This window comes from Poecilia reticulata, linkage group LG16 (genome assembly GCF_000633615.1).
Source record: "Poecilia reticulata strain Guanapo linkage group LG16, Guppy_female_1.0+MT, whole genome shotgun sequence".
NCBI classification, from domain to species: domain Eukaryota; kingdom Metazoa; phylum Chordata; class Actinopteri; order Cyprinodontiformes; family Poeciliidae; genus Poecilia; species Poecilia reticulata.
In genome coordinates this window covers 4,094,707-4,117,030 of record NC_024346.1, presented here as the reverse complement: position 1 = coordinate 4,117,030, position 22,324 = coordinate 4,094,707, and the positions used below count along the sequence as shown (strand labels likewise).

Below are 22,324 nucleotides of genomic sequence, written 5' to 3'. Positions count from 1 at the left end.
ATGAAACGTCCGCATAATGTTGCACAGTGACAAAAGCAGCTGCAGCATTACCTGTTACATAAAAAAGCACTAAGCGATTTTATGCAGCCATAAAACCAATTGATCAGGCGCGATAAAGCAAAATGTCCTCACATAATTCATAAGTTTGTGCATGCAATCAGCTGAAGGAGGCTTAACCTGTGGGGTTATGAGAAAGAGCATCTCCACCTACGCACACACACTCACACACACACACACCCCTCCTCTTCCCATGTTTTCCTCCTCCTCCCCCCGGAGAGAAAGGGTTAATTGGAGTAGGAATTTCATCGCACATCTGTCAGATTTTTAAGGCCGTGACGCACTGAAAGCTGGGAGTCAATGCGAGCAGAGGGAGGAGGAGGAGGAGGAGAAAGAGTTGGTGGTGAGATCGATGAAGTGGCAGGCAGAGAGGCAAGAGGAGGAGGAGGAGGAAAATCTCACGAGATAATGAAAGAAAAAGAGAAGTGCTGGTAACAGAGCGAAAACACGGAGCGTGGACCCGGAGATTGTCTTAGGAGTAAAAAAAAACCCAAAACAACACAAAAAACAAGCGGAGATCCAGAATTTCATCTGAAATCGCAGATGTTGTTTCCTTTATTTTCCCTGTTTTTATGCGCCGTGCGTGGTTTTTGGTGGATGTAGCACCCCGGGGCGCAGCGGACCAATTGTGTGAATCTGTAGGTCTGCTCGGCGACACAGTCGGAGAGATGCACAGGGCGGACAGCAGCCGTGGATGCGCTCCGAGAAGCGGATAAATAAAGGTAGGATTTTCCATCTTTTAAGCAGTCGATGCTGGCGGTAGCGCGATGTTTTTGGTGGGTAAAACATCTTTCATGTCGCGCACTGGTAATTTTTAGGACATCATATGTGCGCTCTTTCTACAGAATATTACTTTGCATGCAGCGGCGAGAAAATCGAAATAATTTACAAGATGAGACGAGGATAAAATTAATGAAGTTCTCATCTCGTGGCTTTCTCGTTGAATGTGCGTAGAAATGAGGTCTTTCGATAACCCACTGTTATTGTTTGAAATTTAAATGTGTGGAATAACGTAAACAAGAAAGAGGAAAAACACAATGTTTCTTTTTTCTTTCTGTGCATCCATGGAAGTTTAGATTTAGGGGGTAACAGCAGCTGTCTTGTCGCACGCAGGCACAAAAGCGATCGAGGCTCCAGCCGGAGACCCCAGCTGAGCACCAAAGACACAAACAGATGCACAAGTGAGAATAAAATAACCCGCCGAGGCTCTCCATGCCGTTCCAAGCTCGTTTTCTGGGACTTTGAGGGAGTTTGAAGACACTACTTAATGTTATCAGATAATTAATTAGACACCCCGTAAGCCCGGAAATCAATTAATTCACAAATCAATAAATCCATAGTCTGGTGTAACAAGAGACCTTCCAGACTGTTAGCCTGGCTGTTGAACAACAATAACAAAGTTCGAGCAACAGCACGCAGAGACTAGAAACACACATTTATTTGCTGAAACTGAAGATGGATGGGGGTCTAGGGGAGATGTCCCTGCACAGCCACTCTGATCTGGCTCACAGCCAGGATGGCAGGGCCATGCTGCACACACGGGACCTCTCTGCTGCCTTCCCCAGGCCTTCCCTCGGGAGCTCCTCCATGTCCCTGGAACCCGAGCCCCGTCCATCAGGATACGACCACTCCATGTCCGCCCTGGGCTACAGCGGCGACTCCCCGTCCAGCTCAGGCAGCACCTACACCACCCTAACCCCCCTGCAGCCCTTTGATGACAAGTTCCATCACCACCATCACCACCATCACCCTTGCCTCCCTGTCAGCAACGTCATCGGCAGCTTCACCCTGATGCGCGAGGATCGAGGCCTCAGCACCAACTTCTACAACCCGTACGGAAAGGAGCTGGCTATGACCCAAAGCCTGACGCCCCCCACCACGGGGTCAGGTCTGGGCTCTTCCATGCATGGCTACGGGAGTCTGGGCAACAGTCCCAATGGCAACGGTGGACAGATGCTCCACAGCGGCTACGATGTCCACGGAGGGAGTCTCTTCTGTCGGGCGTCAGATTTTGGCAGAGAGATGTCACCACCAGGCCTGGGAGGTGGCGAAGTGTCAGTTGGGCATCAGCTGAACAAGATAGAGGCTCACCAGCACACCCCTAACCACCACCCTCACATCTACAGCCAGCATTACCAACCTCACCATCACCCAAGCCAGCAGTCAGCCAAGATGGGCGAACACCTACATTCCTCATCGCCCGCCTCATCCTCACCTGGCGAGGGCATGCTGCCGGGTTCGCAGGGTGGCGGAGGCGGAGAGGAGATCAACACCCGGGATGTGGCCCAAAGGATCATCACCGAGCTGAAGCGCTACAGCATCCCCCAAGCCATCTTTGCTGAGAGGGTCCTGTGTAGGTCACAGGGCACACTGTCTGACCTCCTGAGGAACCCCAAGCCCTGGGGCAAACTCAAGTCTGGCCGCGAGACCTTCAAGAGGATGTCTCGCTGGCTGCAGGAGCCCGAGTTTCAAAGAATGGCCTCACTCCGGCTGGAGGGTAAGATCTAGCTTTGCTCTCTGTATGCCTCACACATGCATCCTCACACTCAAACAAAAACACACTCTTCCCTCCTGTTTTCCCCTAACGCCAGTCCTCTTTATATCTTCCAAAAAAATTCTTCCTCTCCAGTGATCAGTATGCAGCTCAGGTTGACATATGAGGAAAAGCATGAAGCATCATAGGGATGTTTCTGTTTTTCGCACCGAGAACGTACCACTGGCTTGTCTTGTAAGCTCATAAGGTATTGATAATAAGAGTATCCAGGACAGTCTGAGCCAGAAAGGGGCCATATGTGCTATTCCTTTGTTTATTTTGCTCCCAAACAGTTATTGATTTGTACAGTAGCTACAACATCAGAAAAAAAAAGGCTCAGACATTTGCCCTCCTCTCAAATGAACCATGAAGATCAGCGTGAGCAGCGGTTGGAAATTTAATCGCTTTTGAGCCCACCAAATAATTTGCACGAGATATACCTTTGTGGAGCGATTGATTAATTTGAGCGGTGATTTATATCTGTTCAGAGGCTGCCTGAAGATGACTTGGCGAGGCACCTGATGCAAATCACAGTTGAGCTTTTGCCAGACGTCTTTTATCAACGTCGTCACTGAGGCAATTACTGCAAGACTAAATACAAACGTTCTGCTTGTGGTGAAGCACCTCACTTTAGCTTAGGAAGAAAAACCTGGTCTCAACGGATTTGTGATGTTCACTCAAAAATTAATTGAGGATTTTTTTGTGTGTGTTTTCGGTCGCAGACGATGGAAACAAATTGGGCTTCAGGATCAAAATCTCCTTTTGTGTTTTTCAAAAAAAATTCTCTAATCATTTACCTCTTGGCTACTTGATAGCATTTGTATATATTTGAAAAAGGCAAAGATTAGTTTTTTTTTTGAAAGGCACATTGTAATCTGTTGCTTGACATTTAATATTCTTCTGGGACATGGATTGAAGACACGACTGTACGCTGTACAGTGCCGTGTTACAGTGTTGTTCCTCCATAGGGACGGAGGCCCATCTGATACACGCAGCACAGAGAGAAATCCAAGTGAGCGCAGTAATATGAGATGAGCGTAGACGTGTGTGTGTGTGTGTGTGTGTGTGTGTGTGTGTGTGTGTGTGTGTGTGTGTGTGTGTGTGTGTGTGTGTGTGTCTGCTCACTGTAGGGGTCTGTGAGCTGTACGTGTGTGCGAGCCTGTCCGGTTCATCACTGCCTTTTTCGCTCTCTGTCAGCAGCTCGACTGATTAAGCCCAACAACACAATGGGGTTCATAGGTAATGATTGTGCACTCTTGCAATCCCTTCACAATTATTGATCCTTGATTGTTCAACTCTGAGAGCACATGTGTACATCCTCTATTCAGTGAAACGTCACGGCAATCACGACTAAACCTCTTATCTGGAGATGAGTTATCTCAGGGTTTGTTCTGTAATTTGACTAAAGTGTCGGCTTGTTTAATCCAATCCTGGGCAGTATGGATTGCTTTGTATGCAAAATTCTCTGTGCTTTGTAAAAAAAAAAACAACCTATCATGATCAAAATCAAATCAACCCTTTGTTGTTTTTAGCAGAAAACTAGCACACTTCACTTGTCTTTATTTGCAGCATCTCTTCCTTCATCTTTACAAACACAAACATTTCGACGGGTCGGAGCGCCACGTCTCAGCAGCCGATCAATCAGACTCATAAAAAATTAAAGCCTACACAGAGAAGTGTTTTAATGTTTGACATTGCTTCTCTCTCCCTCTGCTCCCACACACTCTAAAACTGCATATTTAGTTCCTGGCAAAGCCACAATTTAGACAGCTCGGCACTTTTCTACATAACCTACTTTCCGTAGGGGGTTGTTGTTTTTTTCTCCCTCCACCCCTCGCCCGGCCAACCCCCTTTTGTTTAATTACAAGCCGCTATTGATTTCCATGGGAAAGAGCAGCACGCTTTGCCCACACACACCTCGGCCGCATCGGCGAATCGAGACTGGAATTAGAATGTGCGGTGCCCTGTGCTCCCCAGTCTGAAGGTAGCTCAAGTGCTCTTTGCTCCACGCCTCAAGTTTTAAGATGATCCCCCCCTTAATGCCGCAGTCACTTAAATACATAGAAGGCCCTTCAGAGTGTGCTGGGAGCGTTATCTTATTTCCATAACTGTGTGTCGTCTATGGAGAGCTGCAGAGCTCCCCTTGAAGCTCGACGCACTGTAATTATGGAATGCACTTGCTGCCATTTTGTCTTTTCAAATAACCATCTTTCTGCAGAGACACTTTGCAAAACATGGAGGAGGTGATCCCTCGGATTTATCTGCAGTAGCTCGTTTGTGTGCATGTGTGTGCGCTCCATTGATTGCTGCACTGTATATGAGATGCATCTACAGGCCAACCTCAGACTGTGGAGGAGGCAATCAGGATTTAGCTGGAGAAGAAGGCAGGATAAAGACCACACAGCTCCGACACTTAAAGTCAAGCAGGGGATCAGAGACTATAACTTTAAAGATGATGGCCGAAGCCCTTGACTAAAGGTCTGAATGAAAAAGAAAGGTCAATGCGGTTTACGTGTTGGCTCCAGCACTGCACCAACCCCCAACAGCAATGCAAACCGCATCGCCTCATCCAGCTCTCGCTGTGTACAGGTTACTTTCGGCTGGTGAGGCTCAAAGGTCAAAGCCGATTCCATTTGCATATCGGGAATCAGCTTCTTCTGCATTCGCCATGCAACATCCAGCAAACGGCTCCGGCTTGCTGCTGTTGTTGTGTATTTTATTTTATTTTGTGTATCCGACTGTTGCAGCTTCCCCCACTTCAGTGCTGAAGGGGTTAACCAGCCTCTATGGGTCGAGAAGTCTGAGCTGCACAGATTTAATCAATAATTTCTATCAGCCCCTGGCCCAAGAAATCAGCAGGGGGTGGGCTGGGGATGGGGATGGGGCAGGGGGGTGGACATGGATGGGGAAGGAGGCAGGGAGGGGTTCTAGCTGGAAGGGAGGGGGGGGTGTAGGTTTGGACGCCGGGGGGTAGGGAAAGGACTTTCGATCACGTTTCAGCAACACGAGACAGGGGCATACATCATGATTAGGGGCTGTTCCCACGATCATAAGAAGCCTATAGGGGAATATTTATATCTTCAGGAGTAGCCCCAGTGCTGTGGATTTATAGCATGGTAATTGTGAGCCTTTTACACATGATTACAGCATAAGGAAGCATTTACTTAATGGCTGGCGTTATGATCGTCTGTGAGGCAGAGCGGCGAGAACGGGATGGAGGAGGAGGAGAGCGGCAGGACACAGCGGCTACTCCAACAAGCCATAAATCCGAGCTACAAGGAAGCTAGTCTGCACTATCATGTCATTCCTTTCATTACTACATAAGCTGAGAGTGCACCACAGTATGTACACTATACACCTTACACCCAACCCCCCAACCAACAAATATTGACAGTGAAAGTGGTGTAACAGCAGTAAAAAAATGTAGCATTTGCACAAAAAAAAAAAAAAAAAGAAATGTACTTGTGGTGATATTGACACACCGCTGACATCTCGGCCTGTTCAGATTTTAATGAGACGTGGTTCGATAACTCTCAGAAATGCAAACGAGCTCTTGATGCCCTAAAAGCCAAACAGACTCCTGTAATCTCAAGCTGACAAGAGCACATCCCCAAGTCAAAACATTTCCTTCATATAATGATTTTGAAGTTGAATGTTCACAGGGAATTCATGATACAGATTTATTCAGGTCTACTTGAGTGCTTAAGTTTCACAAAGTTGGCTTGACCTAAAGCCCCTGAAGGCACGAAAGGCGGCAAACAGCATCTCTCGGGCTGGTGGGGGCGTGGAGCGGGGGGCTCTGGGGTGCTGCCGCTGCGACGGCACTCGTGTGGAAAATGGGAAAGGCGGCGGAGTGAGGTCATGGTTGTTTCTCAAGCACCCTGCTAATGAGAGAAATTTGCTGGTGCGAGTTGGAGGAGTGAAGAGTTGGTCATACAGTAAACACCATCAGCAGCCTTGATATGTTTCTCAATGGGAAGCTGTAGACCAATCAATTGGACGTGTCAGAGCTGTTGTGAGAGAAAAAGGCAGGATCGGTGGTTTATAAAATCTACGTTTGTAGCATGTGTGAACTGAATTGAGTGTGTGTGTGTGTGTGTGCTAGAGTTTCAAATGAAGGGGTTAAAGTTATTACTTGCTGGGCTCTCCATTTTGGAAAGGCATTTATCTGAGTATTAGAACTAAACATGTATCTTTGTGATACAATAAATATAAGAATTGTTACATAAGAAGTTCATTTTAAAATTAGAGTAATTTCACTTTCATTTTCCCTGAAATACTCAGACAGTTTCTTCATTTAAGTAAACAAAAAGCAAATTTAAATAACTGTTTTTTAAATTTATTTTAAGTCAAGGCTGATTTTATATTAAAAGGTCAAAAGAATCTAATGTTTAAAAGATCAAGTGAAATTTGATTTATAGTTTTAGTTGTATATTTTTCCCAAGCTTGTCGCAATAATTAATCAATTAATCACATGATAATTTAAAACAACCTCGATAATTCCCATTCTGATGATTAATATTTTTTGAAAGACAGTCATAATCCATTTCATTCATTGTTTTGGTGGTAAGCGTATATTTTCCTGTTTTATTTATTTATTTAAAATGTCTTGTATGTGAAATGTTCTTAACAAAATTAAAGTTTACTGTTCTTTGAGAGGAGGAACTTGCAATATTATGTCATTATCAATATATTTCTAGAAAATTGCCTCAAAACAATATTATCGGTTGTTGCAATATTTGCTGGGACAAATTACCATTCAGCAAAATTTTTTATCATAACAGGCCTAATTATACCATGCCAATTAAAAAAATATGAAAAAAAAAGTTTTAATACAGTTTTAACATCTAAAAAACATAAAAAAATTGAGTATATATATATATTTTTTGGGCCTCGGTGTGCATGTGTTTGCTCTGCTGTGCTTTGTACTCTGCTGCTTACTCTAACAAATGCATCTGATACCATCAGCAAAACAACCACACAGTGCTGATTGAAACCTCTTAAAAGTGTGCATTTAGGTAATTGCGCGACTCCCCTAAATATGTTTAGTCCCACTTAAGGCATCAAAACACCTTGGGCAATGCCGACTCTGCTCGTTTCGCTCACCCCTGACGTCACCTCGCCTAAACAGAAAATAAACGAGTTCAGCTTTAAAGTGATTATTACTCACTCACCGCCGCCACATGTAAATGACTTTTATGTGAAGCTAATGATGTTGTAGCGTCCACTAAGGGGAAAAAGGGAGGAGGAAGAGAGGAAGTGGAAGGAGATGGATAGAGGAAGAGGGAAGTGGAGCAAGGAGGGGTGGTGGGGAGTTGGCTCGGCGCATAAAGGCAGAGGTTGGTGTTGTGTTTCCTGTAAATACAGAATTACAGCGTGTTAGAGGTGAAGGGTTCAGCGATGGATATGCAGAGAGGAACATGCAGCTTGAATTCAAAATGCTCGTCTGAGGCTCAAAATGGATCTGCGCTCAACCCACACACTCAGGGCTGCTTCTCGTTTCTCTCTGAGCTGCGCTGGTTTATTTGGCAGGGCAATTTTATATCTTTTAGATTTTTACACTTTCTCATAAGCAAGCATTGATTATATGATTGCGCAGGCTGCAGTGGTGTTTAACCCAGACCTAGGGTTTTCATTTTGTTGTTGATGTATTCAAGGCTGACATGGAAAAATAATAAAAAAATATATATAGATAGATTTAAAACAAATGAATCACCAGAGGACTTTTTCACCTCATTGTTTGCACTATTGAGCATCAAGAACTTTAACTCTTTAACAAGAAACAATGGATGTTAATATCCTCTGGAGCACAGATTCAGAAATAAATGAATAGAAATGTGAAAGGTCTATCTAAATAGTGGCACCAGTTAATAAATTTGAAATATATTTTTCTCTCTTTTGCAAAGATGATATTTTTTTATTAACCCTTAGGTGAAATAGTCATTTAAAGCTCACATGTCTGCTTTCCTACGGTTGTGAAATTGCATGGGTTGATTAGAAGTGTCAAGGCCTATCAAGGTTTTTAAAAATTGCATTTTTCAACTTGTAAAGAGGATTCAATGTCCTTTGAATGATTTTCAGATACGTTTTCATGGTGCTTAGCCTGAAACTGTACAATTCATGCAGACCTTTAAATGAGCTCTGAGCGGCATAAAGCAGCTGACTGCAGGCTCCGTCTGAGCAGATACCCCAACTATTGAACCAGGTCCTGTATCAAGAGCAGAAATACAAAAAGGTGTCATTATGGATATTTATTTAAAAACTGCAGTGAAATTTAGTGGATGTTTACTATAAGTTTTTACTTAAGCTGAAGCTGATAACAGTAAATCTAGGGGGCAAATTATAGCTACAATGTATAGTATTAATGTTCACAGAAGTAAGAATAATTTACTATTTAGCTTAAGATTATGCATTTAGATCCTATTGAACATTTTAGTTTAAATTTGTTTTAAAACAGTGATCCATTGAGCTGCTTGAATCTCATACAAATTAAATGTTGGAATAAGGCAATGCAACAATGACATTTCAAAAATCCCTAAAACATGAACAAAATATTATACTCAATTAAGCATAGAGAAAACAGAACAATTATGCTTGAAAATAGTTTCAAAAACAAATCTTGTGCATAGAAATAATTTTTATACCTCTATGTCTTTAAATCACATAGTTAATACCAATAATCGGTTTTGGATTTATTTTCCTGGTTAGATCTGACTAAAAAAGAAAACTTTTTTTTCTGAAAGTAATTATAGAGCCTTTAAAAACAAACAATGGAAACATCAAAGCTTTGGCCTGGACGTGCTTTTTGCTTTTTTTTTATTTCCCCAGCCGCCACCAGCAGCTCACTGGCAACAAGATGTGAAAGATTGAACGTCTTGATTCCTCCACTGCACAATGAAACAAGTTGCTGATTCATCTCTTTCACCTAATCAAAGTTGCTTAGCTAATCTGTTTTCTTTCAACAAATCCACTTTCCCTCAGCTTAATCCATTTGTCCTAGTTAGCCAGCCAGTCTGTTAGCTAGCCCACCTCCCCTTTTCCTCCCTCCCTCTAATACATCTCCCATCCGTGTGCCTGCAGCCTGCAAGCGCAAGGAGCAGGAGCAAAGCAAGCTGGAGCGCAACCAGGGCCCGAAGCGCACCCGGCTGGTGTTCACCGACCTGCAGCGGCGCACGCTCATGGCCATCTTCAGGGAGAACCACCGCCCGACCAAAGAACTGCAGGTCACCATCTCCCAGCAGCTGGGCCTGGAGCTCTCCACCGTCAGCAACTTCTTCATGAACGCCCGCAGACGCAACCTCAACAAGTGGGCCGATGAGGGCCGCCCTTCCTCCACCGGCTCCTCGGGCTCCAGCGTTTCCTCCTCCGCGGTGTCCTGCAGCACCGCGTGATGATGGGCTGTCCCGCAGGTGTGTTGGGGAAGTCGCCGAGGGAGCAAGGGGGGCACATAGACTGGTCTAGGTGGAGATCAGGCGTTACAAATGTCCTCCTCGTTATCAGAAGGAGTGACGGAGCTGTTGCAGATAATTTTATGAAGCATTTTCCCAAACCAAAGTCAATTGCCTCTTTGAAATGGAAGGAGGCAATGCCTAGAATGATAAAAATTGCAGGATGTGAGGTCCTGCTTGTATAGTCAAGGGTGCGAAGAAGATTAACACCCTCACATAGACACCATCTCATTGCATTATTTTGATTATGTAGATTAGAGATAATGAGGGTATTGCAAATCAGGAGGAAGCATACTTTGATGTACCTTCAAATCTATCCCCATCTCTCCAAACGTGAAGAATCAAGAGGTGCCGTTTACTCACACCTGGAGAGCTCCATTGTGTAACTTTTTAATCAAAAGTGTTCACCGTCATCCAAAGATATTAATCCTCTCCCCGTGCTCCTATTTTTCCTCAAGAATCAAGGTGAAAGAGGAAGAAGAGGCAGTTTTTTTATTCCTTTATTTTTTTGTGATGAAGTCAATTCCCCCTTCTTAGCATGTGTTTCCATGGTGATGGTTCCCAGGACTGTTTTGGTGCTGTTTCAAATTTGGAGCCTGGAATAATCAGGACGGGGTTCTGTTAGCGTCTGTAAATCCCAGCCGTCAATCATAAATCACCGAGAGCATCTGCAGCATTTTGTCGGGACGGTCTCGCCTTGAATTAATCAGAGGTTTCAGGGGGGATCGGCGATATTATGCCGGTACAGAATCAATAAACGCAAGTAGGACGCGGCGGAAACAAACTTGTTGATGCAACCGTTTTAGCTTTAAGACTGTCGCTGAGCTTCCACAAAAGAGCTCCTCAGCCATTTTTTTGACTCAAAATCAAGCCACAAAAAAGAGAAAAAAAATAAATAAATTTGAACACAAACAGTTTCATAGAAAAGAGGTACACCTGACACAGTGTATAGTGAGATTTTAGTATTTTTTTCAGCTCATTTACAAATAACTGTACTCACCTCTGCTCCATTCTGAAGTGTTTTTTTAACAGATGTCTAGAAAATGGAGGAATGTGATTCTTTCTGCCCTTTTTGTACAGATTTCAAGCACATCGCCCTATTTATAGGAAACATGTTGGAAGAGTGGGGCGGTTTGTTTCAGCCCTGCTGAAGGTCATTGTTAATTTTTGTTTTGGTCTGCAAAGGAAAGGCTTTCACACGCCTTCTTATAGCCAATAGCGAAATCAAACCAAGAACATTTCAAATGCAATTGCTGATCTGATTTATGGTATTTATTACTGCGTTTGTGTATTTATGGTTTTCCTTTTGTGTTCCTCTCTGTATTTATTTGGTAATTTATTTATGCTATCTATATACTGTAAGTATTTATTTAACAATGCTCCGTATGTCTGTGTGAAACTGAAGACTTTTTTCTGATGGGCACTTTTAGCTGTAGAAACCCATCGTAATACCAAAGATTAACATTGCCTCCCTGAATGTACGACCTGAATCCCTAAACCCAGTTCCTGATCCCAACCCAAACCCGACCCGATCCGCCATGTGATGTTCTATCTCTCTATCCTAAAAGGCCTGGCCTTTTCTTTCCGTTTTTCTTTTTGTTTTGGTTGTTTTTCTTTTTTATTTTTGTAGGAAAATGGGGAATTCTTTACTCTCGCAAATGTCTCTGCTGTCCTCTCTTAATGCCAAGGCCAAAGCTTGTTTGAATGTTGTGATTATATTTAGAAATAATTACGCTATAGATGACGGTAACGGTGATGTGGCATCCTCTGGGTTCACGAGTTGCTTGTTAAAGTTACATTCAGACCGATGCCATGTGGAGGAGTGGGATGAAGCGCCTGGGGACCCACTTAAAGCGTTGTCTGAGGTGAAAGTGGGAGTCCACCCTGGTCACATGCAAACCTGCCTGCTGCTGCTCGGCTCAACTTGCATGGCTGTGACCGCCGTCTCTCCTTCACCTAAACTCCTCCACGGCGCAGCGCAGGAACTCCCGTCTATGTGTAATGTCGCTGTCCCACACACGCCAGGCCCTTCTGACAGTTATCTCAGTTCCAACTAAGCATGGGCCGGTATGAGAGTATCACAGTATAACAACATTACTTGTGGCAAATATGTAAAACATGCATTGCTGTTATTTAAAACTGAGAAACAATTATTCCTTATGCATTTTAATTGCAATTCATAACAGCTAGTTCAGTAGTTTAATTTTGATCCAATGTTGTAAGGATCAATATATCAGTATGGTAAAACGTTTACGAGTGTAGTTCAAGACAGCTGATGTCAGTTCACAGCAACAGGTGGGGGAGGGTCATTTCTGTTACTGTATTGATTAAAACCCAGTCACATGAGTATGTTCTCAGGAAAATTTTACGGATTTTGAATTATAGAAATTGTATTGTTGACAATTTTAAATATTGAAAGCATATACTCTGATTTCACAAACCAGCCCATTCTTAGTTCCAACAGGGTTTTTTTTTCAGTTTACTCCTGTTTTTTATGGGTTCTTGTTGATATTAAGATATATTTCATATTTTTCTCAACTTTGTTGTAGCAGTATTTCAGAAAGTAAGTGCAGAAAGTCTTAAACACCATCCTTTGCTCCTAAGTGTCTGAGAACGTCCTCATCCTCTGAACACCTCTGGTGTCCATCTTTCCTAGTCTCTTGGTAGAGTCCTTGGACTTATTTTATTATCTACATTTTGTAGTAGGGACTTCTTAAACAACCCTTCCTAATTGTCTTGCAACTTCATCAACTTCCGAGGTTGCCTGATCAACTAGCACAGCACAACTGTTTAGATTTCCTAGTGTTTTGTTTGTTTGGAGGCTTAAACTAGGACAGTCACTGAAGACCTCACTCTCCGACCCCCTGCGGAAACGCTTCCAACCATCAGCGAGGCTGACACGGCCTTTTTTTCTTGCCCTGAACCCCCTCTCTCATTTTCTCTCTCTTTCTCCGTCTTTAACGCCTAGAAAGGGGGCGGATCGGTGAAGCCCCCTTCACAGCGTGCACTTGAAAGACGAGCGGTCATGAAAGAGGCCATCGACTTTTTCGTGGACTTCAAAGTGGAGGCTTTTTTTATCCCGTCTCCTCTCTGGGTTTCTGGACTGAGGTCTGCTGTTGGCCAGACCTGTGGGCTTTAGGGGGGCATTCAGAAAGGGGTGGAGGGAGTGGGTGAGACATCAGAGAGGAGGCTGAATCATCCAGGATGAGGATGGTAGTGTGTGTGTGTAGAAAAAAGTAGGATGGAGGGGAGGGGGGTTGTTTGAGGAGCAGGAGGTGTTGGAGGACCGGGGCATGGAGCTGAATTAAACTTTAATGAGTGACAATTGTAAGCATGCTGAGAGCTAAGGGGGGGCAGAGGTGGGGGTGAGTGGTCAAGTCAGTATCAGGGTGAAAAAAATTCAAAATAAAAGAGCTTGAAGGATCTTCTGCCGACCTCTACTCGCCGCTGTCATCGTCTCAAAGCTGAGGTGACACCTTTCAGGTTCCTCTTTGTCTCTCTGACTGGGAGCCTAAAATGGAGAAAGATCTGTTTGTATTGAGCCACCTTCTGCTCCGTGTCAAGCAGAAAGCCTCTTCCTTCTCTGTCTGTGAGCAGAGAGGCAGCAGGGAGGGCTGAACACACCCCTCCATGCTGCAGGTGATTCCTTCGCCTTTTTAACTTGCGGCACCCCCTAGTGTCTTCTTCAGAAACTCTGAGACAGAAACCTGAGCTGCATGTTGATGGTAAAATAGCAGAAATTAAATATAAGTCATCCTTTCAGAATAATACAAACAATATTTTCTTTTATTTTTGTTTTTTAACACAAAAAGAAAACAACCAAAGATGAATGGGTAACTGCTGAATCATTTTAACGGTTCCCCATTAGAGCTGACCGTAGCACTCAGAGGATTAAAAATAGCACCGGAGGGGTTGCTGAGTCTTTATGTTACAGAAAACAGTTTTATGTATAGCTGGAACTGAGAAACTGGCATGAGGCCACGTCTTCAGATGGAAGTCTTTTGGACTTTGGAAACCCTAGTGTGTCCGTGTCTGTCCCCGCCTTCCTGCCCTGTGTGTACACAAAGACTTTACCCATCTACCTCAACTGTGTGAGTTGTTGTGTGGCAAAGATATTCCTTAACCAAAGAATCCATCCTGTCAGGGTGTCTGTCTGTCTGTCTGTCTATCTATCTATCTATCTTGTCTGTCCATCCGTCTCTTCTTCATGCCTTTTGCTCCAAACTAAATGTGCTGGAATCAATCCGAAACAGGAGCCTGAATGAGGCTCCCATCCAGCCAAAGCTGAACTCCAGTACGCTAGAGTCCCATTGATCCATGTTCTGTATATATATATGAAATCATTCTCAAGACCAAAAAAGAAGGAGGTGACAATCTAAGCAAGGAGGTTCTTGCTGTAATCAACGTTGCCTATTCCTTGTTTTCCATAAACTAGAATTATCCCCCGAGAATCAAGCCTTCATCCCGAAATAAGAAAAAGGAAAGGTCAAAGGAGACAGAAGCTATTTTTCCACATTTGTAAGCCACCCTTTCCCTTCCCCTGTTATTTCCAAATGTTTAGTGTAGTTGAAATACTGTTCGATCCCACTGTTGTAAGTAGGAATTAATGAAATCCATACAGAAAGCTTTAACTGAGGACAGGCTGAGGGAAATGTTGGCGCTACCTCAGCTTGGACTCATCGACCCACCATGCTTTACTGTGCCATTCTTGTCCATGTGTTAGACTTAACTAATGAATGTGGCTAACCAACCAAAGGCTTTAAAAGAAAAAAGATACACAACACTTTAAACATCAATCATGGTGGGACGTTTTGTATCAACAACTAAAGAAAAATCCCTTTGAATACCTCATGTGAAAATTGTTTGTTGTGATGTTGCACTAAAAAATAAAAATGATTCATTTGTAACCCACTGCTGGGCTCTGTCCTCTTTATTCTGACTAGGCCTCTCTGACGTTTTAATGGATGTAACTGAAGGACTGCCATGTATTTACTCTGTTTTAAAGGAAATTGTGAATTTAGGTAAAGTTTATTTCCAGTAATTCATATTATAAATAGATTTTTTACAGAGTAATATTAAAGCATTTGGTTCTGTTATTTTTTACCTGATTTATTACAATTAATTAAAAAATAACTTATTAGTAAATCCACATTTTCTGTAGACAAATCTGAAGTAAAAAAAAAACATATGATCCAAATTATGATCTTCTAGGTTAGTTATTGGTTTTTTGTATCAACTATAATGAATATTTTAAAATACAATGTGTTTAACGTGTAAATATATATATACACTGTTCAAAAAAATAAAGGGAACACTTTAACATTTAAGTGAACACTGAAGTGTTCCGTTTATTTTTTTGAGCAGTATATATTTATTTCAGATTGGACTTTTCAGATTGGACTTATTTGTCCCCAACATCTCACAGATGCTCAGTTAGATTGAATTTGGTAGCTAAGTCAACTTTTGTGTTTCCTGACCCATTTCAGAATCATTTTTGTACAAAGTTGCTTTATCCTACTGAAAGGGGTCATAACCATTAAACTTCATTAGCTTTTAGAGACTCTGTGTATCTTTAAACTGAATGTATTTTAATAAAAAAAAAAAAAAACACACCAAGAAAGTTAAAACATCTTTTTATTCTAGAATCAAAAAATACAAACAGTTTGAATAAAAACAAGCATACAGTCCGAGATATAATGTATTTGTTTACACATGTAGAAAAAATTTAAAATAATGAACTTTAGACCAAAGGAAGAAAAACATCAAATGTGCCGTTTTTAAACCTTAGTATTTGATTACTTGTAGTAACACTCAAATTATACTGTTTTTTTTTTTTTTTACATTCGCTTTATCATCACATGGTGGGGTAGCAACCGTACAGAGCAATCCCACACTGGTCGTTCTTGTTGCGTGCCATCCGAATGTAGCCCTGATCTCCAAAAGAAGTTCCCCAGCTGGATGGGAAAAAGCAGCAAACATAGTTTTTGCAACTTAATATATTAAAAAAAAATACAATACATCCAATTCTTCCCTCTTCTTTGGAAATAATTAAAACAATTCTGGTTTAATTTCCAACTTTTAAAAAGTTAGCAAGAATTTCAGGACCATCACGATGTCTCACCTGTTCTTTACCAGCCAATAATCTTGTCCATCCAGCGTGCCGTAGCCCACAGCCAAGACAGCATGGTTCACATTCTGGGTGCAGCTTGAGTCATCGTAAACTCCTTAATTAAAAAAAACATCTCTGGCATTTTGTTTTTTAAGGCAATTTGAAACTTTTATAACTTAATTTGTACTAGAAAGGGCTACTAAAAAGTAAATTAATATTTAATTGTTTATAATAACCAAATCATGTAATGACATCTAATTTACCACTTCTATAGAAAGCAAATCTGGGTCGCCTGGCATCAATTGCAACTGAAATGGGCCCAATAGTTGCAATTCCCTCCTTCAGAGCCTGTTCGTCCCCCTCAGGCAGGAAGTTGTAATGGGAGCAGTTGGCTGCACGGGTTTCAGGGTTGTACTGACATGGCTGGTCCTAAAATAACAGTTAGAAATTCACAAAAATCTTATAAAAGAAGCAATATAAACACTGTGAATTTTTACAGTTGCATATAGGCTCCTATTTACATTCCCATGAAGATTATATCATCTTTCTCACTGTACTGTAATAGAACGTCAGTCAGTGTAAGTTAGATTATACAATGATTGAAAGTGTATATTCATATAAGTACTTCAATATGGAGTAAGCAAACCATGGCTTAAGCCAACTTTCTGAATATGATTGATTGCAGTGCTGCACTGTACATGCATACAAGGCTCTTCCACTTTAAAGAACCTTGTTGTATTCTAGCATGCTCCTTTAGTTTCAAATGCAAATTCCCCATGGATTTTCTATGAATTAGTTAGCTGGGCATCAGTAAATATACATAAACTTCAACTTTGATGTGTTTTTATTTATAAGGCTCCGTTGGGTAAACTCCCTGGTGTCTCGCTGATATTTCTCCATCAGCTCCAGTAGCAATAATTTGCCTCTCTTCCAGTATTTGCTTTTGACAGATTTGAGCAAAACAACCATTTTCTACCATCCATCATGATCATGGGAAACCTTACAAAAACTTCTGAAACCTAAAACTCCCATATTCATTAACAATTTCTATCACAAATTATGTGAAAGAAGAATGCTCTTCTTTGTTCTTTGGTCACTATGTTTAAATAGTTGCACAGTTTTATGTTTAATTTTTAAATCTTTGTTTAACTTAGTTCTGATTTGTGTGCTTAGGATCTTGGCCAGGTCTCCCTTGTAAAGTGGAGACCTGGAAGGGACTTCCTGGCTAGATTAAGCTAGTATATTGATTTGCTACATTTTTTAAAGATAATTTATGTACAAGCAGGACATCAGTATCTGCCCTACAAATATGGGCTGCTATTCAGGAGCTATGCACTCTTAACTAAAACTGCAGAAATACATTTTTCTGTTTTGTTTGTACCTTTGTTTGTAACAGTTATTAAAAGTAAAGTACATTCCATCATAACTGAGAGATGTAAAAATACATTTCATATGTGTTTTGTCAAATTGAGTTACTCACCCGTCCCGTATATGGATACGACTGATCAGAGTCAATACCCTGGTTGTCAATTACATATTGGAAAGCCCGAGTCATGAACCCTCCATTGCAGCCGTGGTTGCCATACTTTGTGGAACAGTCCACAAGATTCTGAGGACTGAGATCCACCAGGTTTCCTGTTTTCTTGGCCAACTGACCCTCCAGGGCCCCTGCAGCGCTGAAGGCCCAGCAGGAGCCACAGGCGCCCTGGATTCAAAAGAAGACTGAATTTAAGAGGCAGAAATCCAGGTGAGAATTTAGACCTCATCAGACTCACAAGTGGTGGATGTATTTAATGATTATGGTACAGAAACAAACAAAAAAAAACTGATTAAGCAACAAAGAACAGGAAGTATTCAGCTAAAGGTGAGCACAAACAATGACAGTGCAAACTGAAACAAGTTTTTCAACAAGTCATAAAAGTACAGTTGTACTTTGGGCTTTGTTTGTCTTGGCATCTGTATGGATTTTGTTTTGTTTGGTAAAGTTTTACCTGCATCTTTACTCTGGTGACTAAGCCCTTATCTCTCCAATCCAGTGTGTCTGGTACATCATAGTCGGAGGCCCATACAAGGGGAGATGGCGCCCTCTGGAGGTCAGTAGGAGGAGTGAGCGTTGTGTAAAACTGCATGATCTCCTCTGGACTCTGAGCAAGAAAAAAAAAAAAAAAAAAGTTTGGACAGTCAAGAAGCAGCATAGCAGAGGAATTTGTAATTATTTTCTAATACTATTATAAAGGTGTTAATGCCTCTAGCTGCTCATTTGCTTAAAGATTAATAAGCACAGCTGGGAAATATACCCAACATAACATTTATTACCAGCCTAAAGATATATATTTGCTGTAGTTAAAATTATATTTAAACAAACAAGCAAATGCAAAACAAGCTACATCACTAGATTACTATTTTTATTAAGCTACATGGGGTTAGAGCTGGTCGCTGGTCTTGGTTTCCTGTTTGCGCTTCACTTCAGTTGATTACTCGATGGGATTTAGTGCTTCCTTCTGAGAGTTTTAACAGATCTATACTTAGACAACTATCTGAGCAATGCGCCACTTTGAGCTGAAAGTAAAACACCCAAGTTTTCTAAGCTACAATTAGTCTTGTTCATATTAAGTTAACACACTTTACTTTTCTGGCTTCGGTCTACAAAAAAGCTTTGATTCCAGGCCACTTATATGGATTCTTGTGATGATTATTCGTTTAGGAGTCTAATTAAATACTGAAGAATGATGTGGAAATAAGAAGAAAGAGGTAAATCACCAGGTCTCCCATGAAATTCATGCTCAGGTCATAAGAGTGAAACCCCATTGTAGCCTCCAGGTTGTGAATAGTAATAAGCATCAGATTTTTCTCCCACAAAGTCCTGCGGTGCATATTCTCCTCCTAAATAATAAAACAAAAAGAGCAAAATGAGACAAACACAGTTTCAGTTATTGAAATGTGGGCTGACAAAAAGGAAGCTCCCTAACATTCGCAGCTATCACAAGTTAAACATTTTGACTACTAAGGTTGGTTTTTTTCTCATTTTGATCATTTTACACTGAAGCATTTTTTAAAACACATTGTGTGACTTATGAAGCCTTTGGTCTTGTGAAAACACAAACAGAGCATCTTTAATTGTTTTTCCGTCACCTTAGATTAAGACAAACATAACATTAGATTAGTCAAATCTGGAGTGAATAATTTTAAACTCATTCTAGAATCTTGTTAGTAAATTAGAATCAGATCCTGAACAAGCAGCTTTTTTCAGAATGGCCTTTGTCAGGGGAGTGAGTGTTTGTGTTGCTGTGTGTTCATCTTGGATTTTCTCCAAGTTGAAGGAGAAAATCCAAAATGTGGTACATGCAACAACCAACTTCGCCTACACATCTTGAATTGCATACCTCATTCTGATACTCCTTGCTGTGGGTCTTCTTCCACAGCTCCCAGTGGCTGTCCAGCCTGCTGTCGAGCGAGACAACGGCTCCCACACACAGAAAGACGAGCAGCAGGCTCCCCAACATCAGACCTGCAAACACAGACAACACAGGATGTCATCAGACCTTTGATAAGGCAGATGTAGGCTTTGCTATGCAAGAAGAAAAACTTATAACTAAGAAACACACAAACATTTTCTGTATAAAAAAACAATATTTAAAGAATCAACTTTTCGGTCCTTTACAGACGTCGATCACTTCTTTAATTCATCAAATTCAACAGAACAGACATGTTTATGGTCACACATAACCAAGACCACAAAAGGAAGAGCAGCCTTTTGGTGCTCAGGCTGGTGTAGGAGGAAGTGGTTTTCAAAAGTAGTTGTTGTGCCTGTCACTGCCTTAAATAAGCAGTAACACTTATCAGTTAAAAAGTCATTTAACATCCAGGTTGAAACGCCTTCGAGGTGAAACTGCACGCTTCAGTCTTCACGTTTAGTGTCTTAACAAAGTGGAATAATTGTAAACTAAGACATAACCTCTGAGCTATTAAATTCAAGATGAATTTTGTGATTATTTTAGTGCAACTAAAAACATTCTACATAAATGAATCTGGCAATATACTGCAAAACAAACAAGAAAAACATAACAGCTCTGTTCCAACAACCAATAGGGCATGGAAGTAATTAAAGGAAGGTGTGGCTCCACGAAACATTTTCTGGCTTTTCACCTTTCGTACAAGAGGAGAACAAAAACAAATCAGCAAACTCTGAGTCACCAGACCACATAGAAAAGTTGCAATTCTGAAAATTAACTCTAAACGCCACATTTCCTAATGTCAGGTTTGCTGCTGAATGTCAGATTTCTGACAGCGATGACTAGAAAAAAAGATCTAATTAAAACTTTTTTGTGGTTTTAAAGGCCGATGTGTTCACAAAAGAAGATTTCTGAGAGTTTGTGGGTACTTCCTGGTAAGAACATGTCAAGTTGTTACAAAACAGTTTGGTAACAGCAATAACCACACATAGAAATCTTTATCATGCTACAATTTTATTTACAAAAAAATATATATATATATTTCCTTGCAGAAAATGAACAACATTTATGTAATTTAATGTTATTTTGTGCAAATATCTGTCAACAGGAGTGAAGTTAGGTGTGTTTGGATGACTTGCAACACTTGGTGAACTTGATTTTGATGTTCTTGTTCACCAATACATGGGACAAAAAAAATAGTACTAAGTTTACATATATATATATATATATATATATATATATATATATATATATACAGAGAGAGAGAGAGAGAGAGCTCCAACTTAACAAAAATGTATTAATTTGTTACATGTAATCAAATGAAGTTTGTCAAAGTAAATTGATTTGTTTAACATGGCAACATAATAAATTTAATATATTTACTTGGATAAACTTCATTTGATTACTTGTAAAAGAAAGCAAATTTGAATCCAACAGAAAAATAAGTAATTATAAATTCATGCATCAAAGCCTCGCATGTCTGATTTCTGTTGATTGATGCATTTCCTGGTCCCAGTCTTGTCTTGTATTGGTTTGAGTCAGTAATTCAGTTTCATTGTTGCACGTTTGGCTCGAACATTTTGACCAGTCACATTTTCCAAACAGTTCCTCTGTACGTGCATTTGTCTTCAGTACGTGGGTGTGAAAGAACTTCAACATTCAGCAAGTATCGCTTCCACAAAAATTCATTTGGTTAACAGTTTAAAAAAAAAAAAAAAATCTTGTGACTAGAAACTAATGAGCTACCATGAAAAAAACAAAGAAGCCAATAAACATCGTAGTGACTTGTTCTCGCCTCTTAGGTTTTATTATGCTTCCACCTGCTGAAGTGATTGACGAATGATAAAAACTGATCTTTAAAGCTTTTGGAAAAGAGAAAATGTAATGAGATGCTAAATCCTTAGCAAAATATCTACAATAAAATAACTTTTTTAAACTACACCTGCGCTCAGGTAAGACTTAAAATAATAGAACAAGGGCAATGTTGGAGAATTACAGAATTTAAATTTCATTTAATGTCCGTGTGCTTCAGAAAAACGACATTAAAATGCCTTCACGCCCGAACACAAAAGAAGCTTCGGTTAAGCACCTAAAATCGAAAGTAAAGGCAGAGGCTCTCAAGAGCAGGTATCCGGTATCTTAAGTTACTTGATATTAACATAATTTACAGCATTTAAGCGGTTAAAACGGTGTTGACTGACCTTTCCCATCCGGATACATCGCTGGTTCTGTACTGAACTTCCTCACACTGAATGTCCTGCTTGGTTTTTATGCATTAAATGTCACATGATCTGTCGCAGTTCTTCCTCTTTCGAAACAGAAAGCTGCGCAACAAGGTAAGTATAGACCAAATCTAACAACCCATTACTAAACCGAAGAAAAGAGACTCTCATATGGCAGAGCTGGAAAAACAAAAAACAGGTGCAATTCTTTCAAAACTTACAACGAGGTTCGTAAGTCAGATCAAAAGCGCATCATAATAGTAACCTTTGAGCAGGTCTTATACATACTTTTCATGTAAATGATTTCTGTTTTAAAAAGTTTTTTTTATATAATTGATCTGATGTAATATTCTAATAGTTATTGCACTTTGCTTTCATCAACTGTAAAATAGCATTTTGATGTAACATATGTGTGCAGTTAATCTATATAATGTAGTACGTTTAGTACCATTTAGTGAACATTTATTTTGTACATTATTTAGTAAAATTGTAAACGTTATATA

The 22,324-nt window shown here is 40.8% G+C and overlaps 2 protein-coding genes across 2 annotated transcripts; one reads left to right on the top strand and one right to left on the bottom strand.

The window, feature by feature from the left end:
* Positions 1–362: 362 nt before the first annotated feature.
* Positions 363–14,949, top strand: onecutl (one cut domain, family member, like). The gene is made up of 3 exons (XM_008430875.2): positions 363–779; positions 1,171–2,554; positions 9,671–14,949. Exons 2-3 carry the CDS (start codon positions 1,513–1,515, stop codon positions 9,979–9,981), a joined length of 1,353 nt encoding a protein of 450 aa, XP_008429097.1. The 5' UTR covers positions 363–779; positions 1,171–1,512; the 3' UTR covers positions 9,982–14,949.
* A 705-nt stretch (positions 14,950–15,654) lies between these two features.
* Positions 15,655–21,902, bottom strand: LOC103477641 (cathepsin S). Its single transcript, XM_008430874.1, has 8 exons — positions 21,801–21,902; positions 19,531–19,655; positions 18,908–19,030; positions 18,139–18,291; positions 17,628–17,852; positions 16,411–16,576; positions 16,160–16,262; positions 15,655–15,992 (listed from the first exon to the last, which is right to left on the bottom strand). The coding sequence occupies exons 1-8, from the start codon at positions 21,817–21,819 to the stop codon at positions 15,893–15,895; spliced, it is 1,014 nt and encodes a 337-aa protein (XP_008429096.1). The 5' UTR covers positions 21,820–21,902; the 3' UTR covers positions 15,655–15,892.
* Positions 21,903–22,324: the final 422 nt, after the last annotated feature.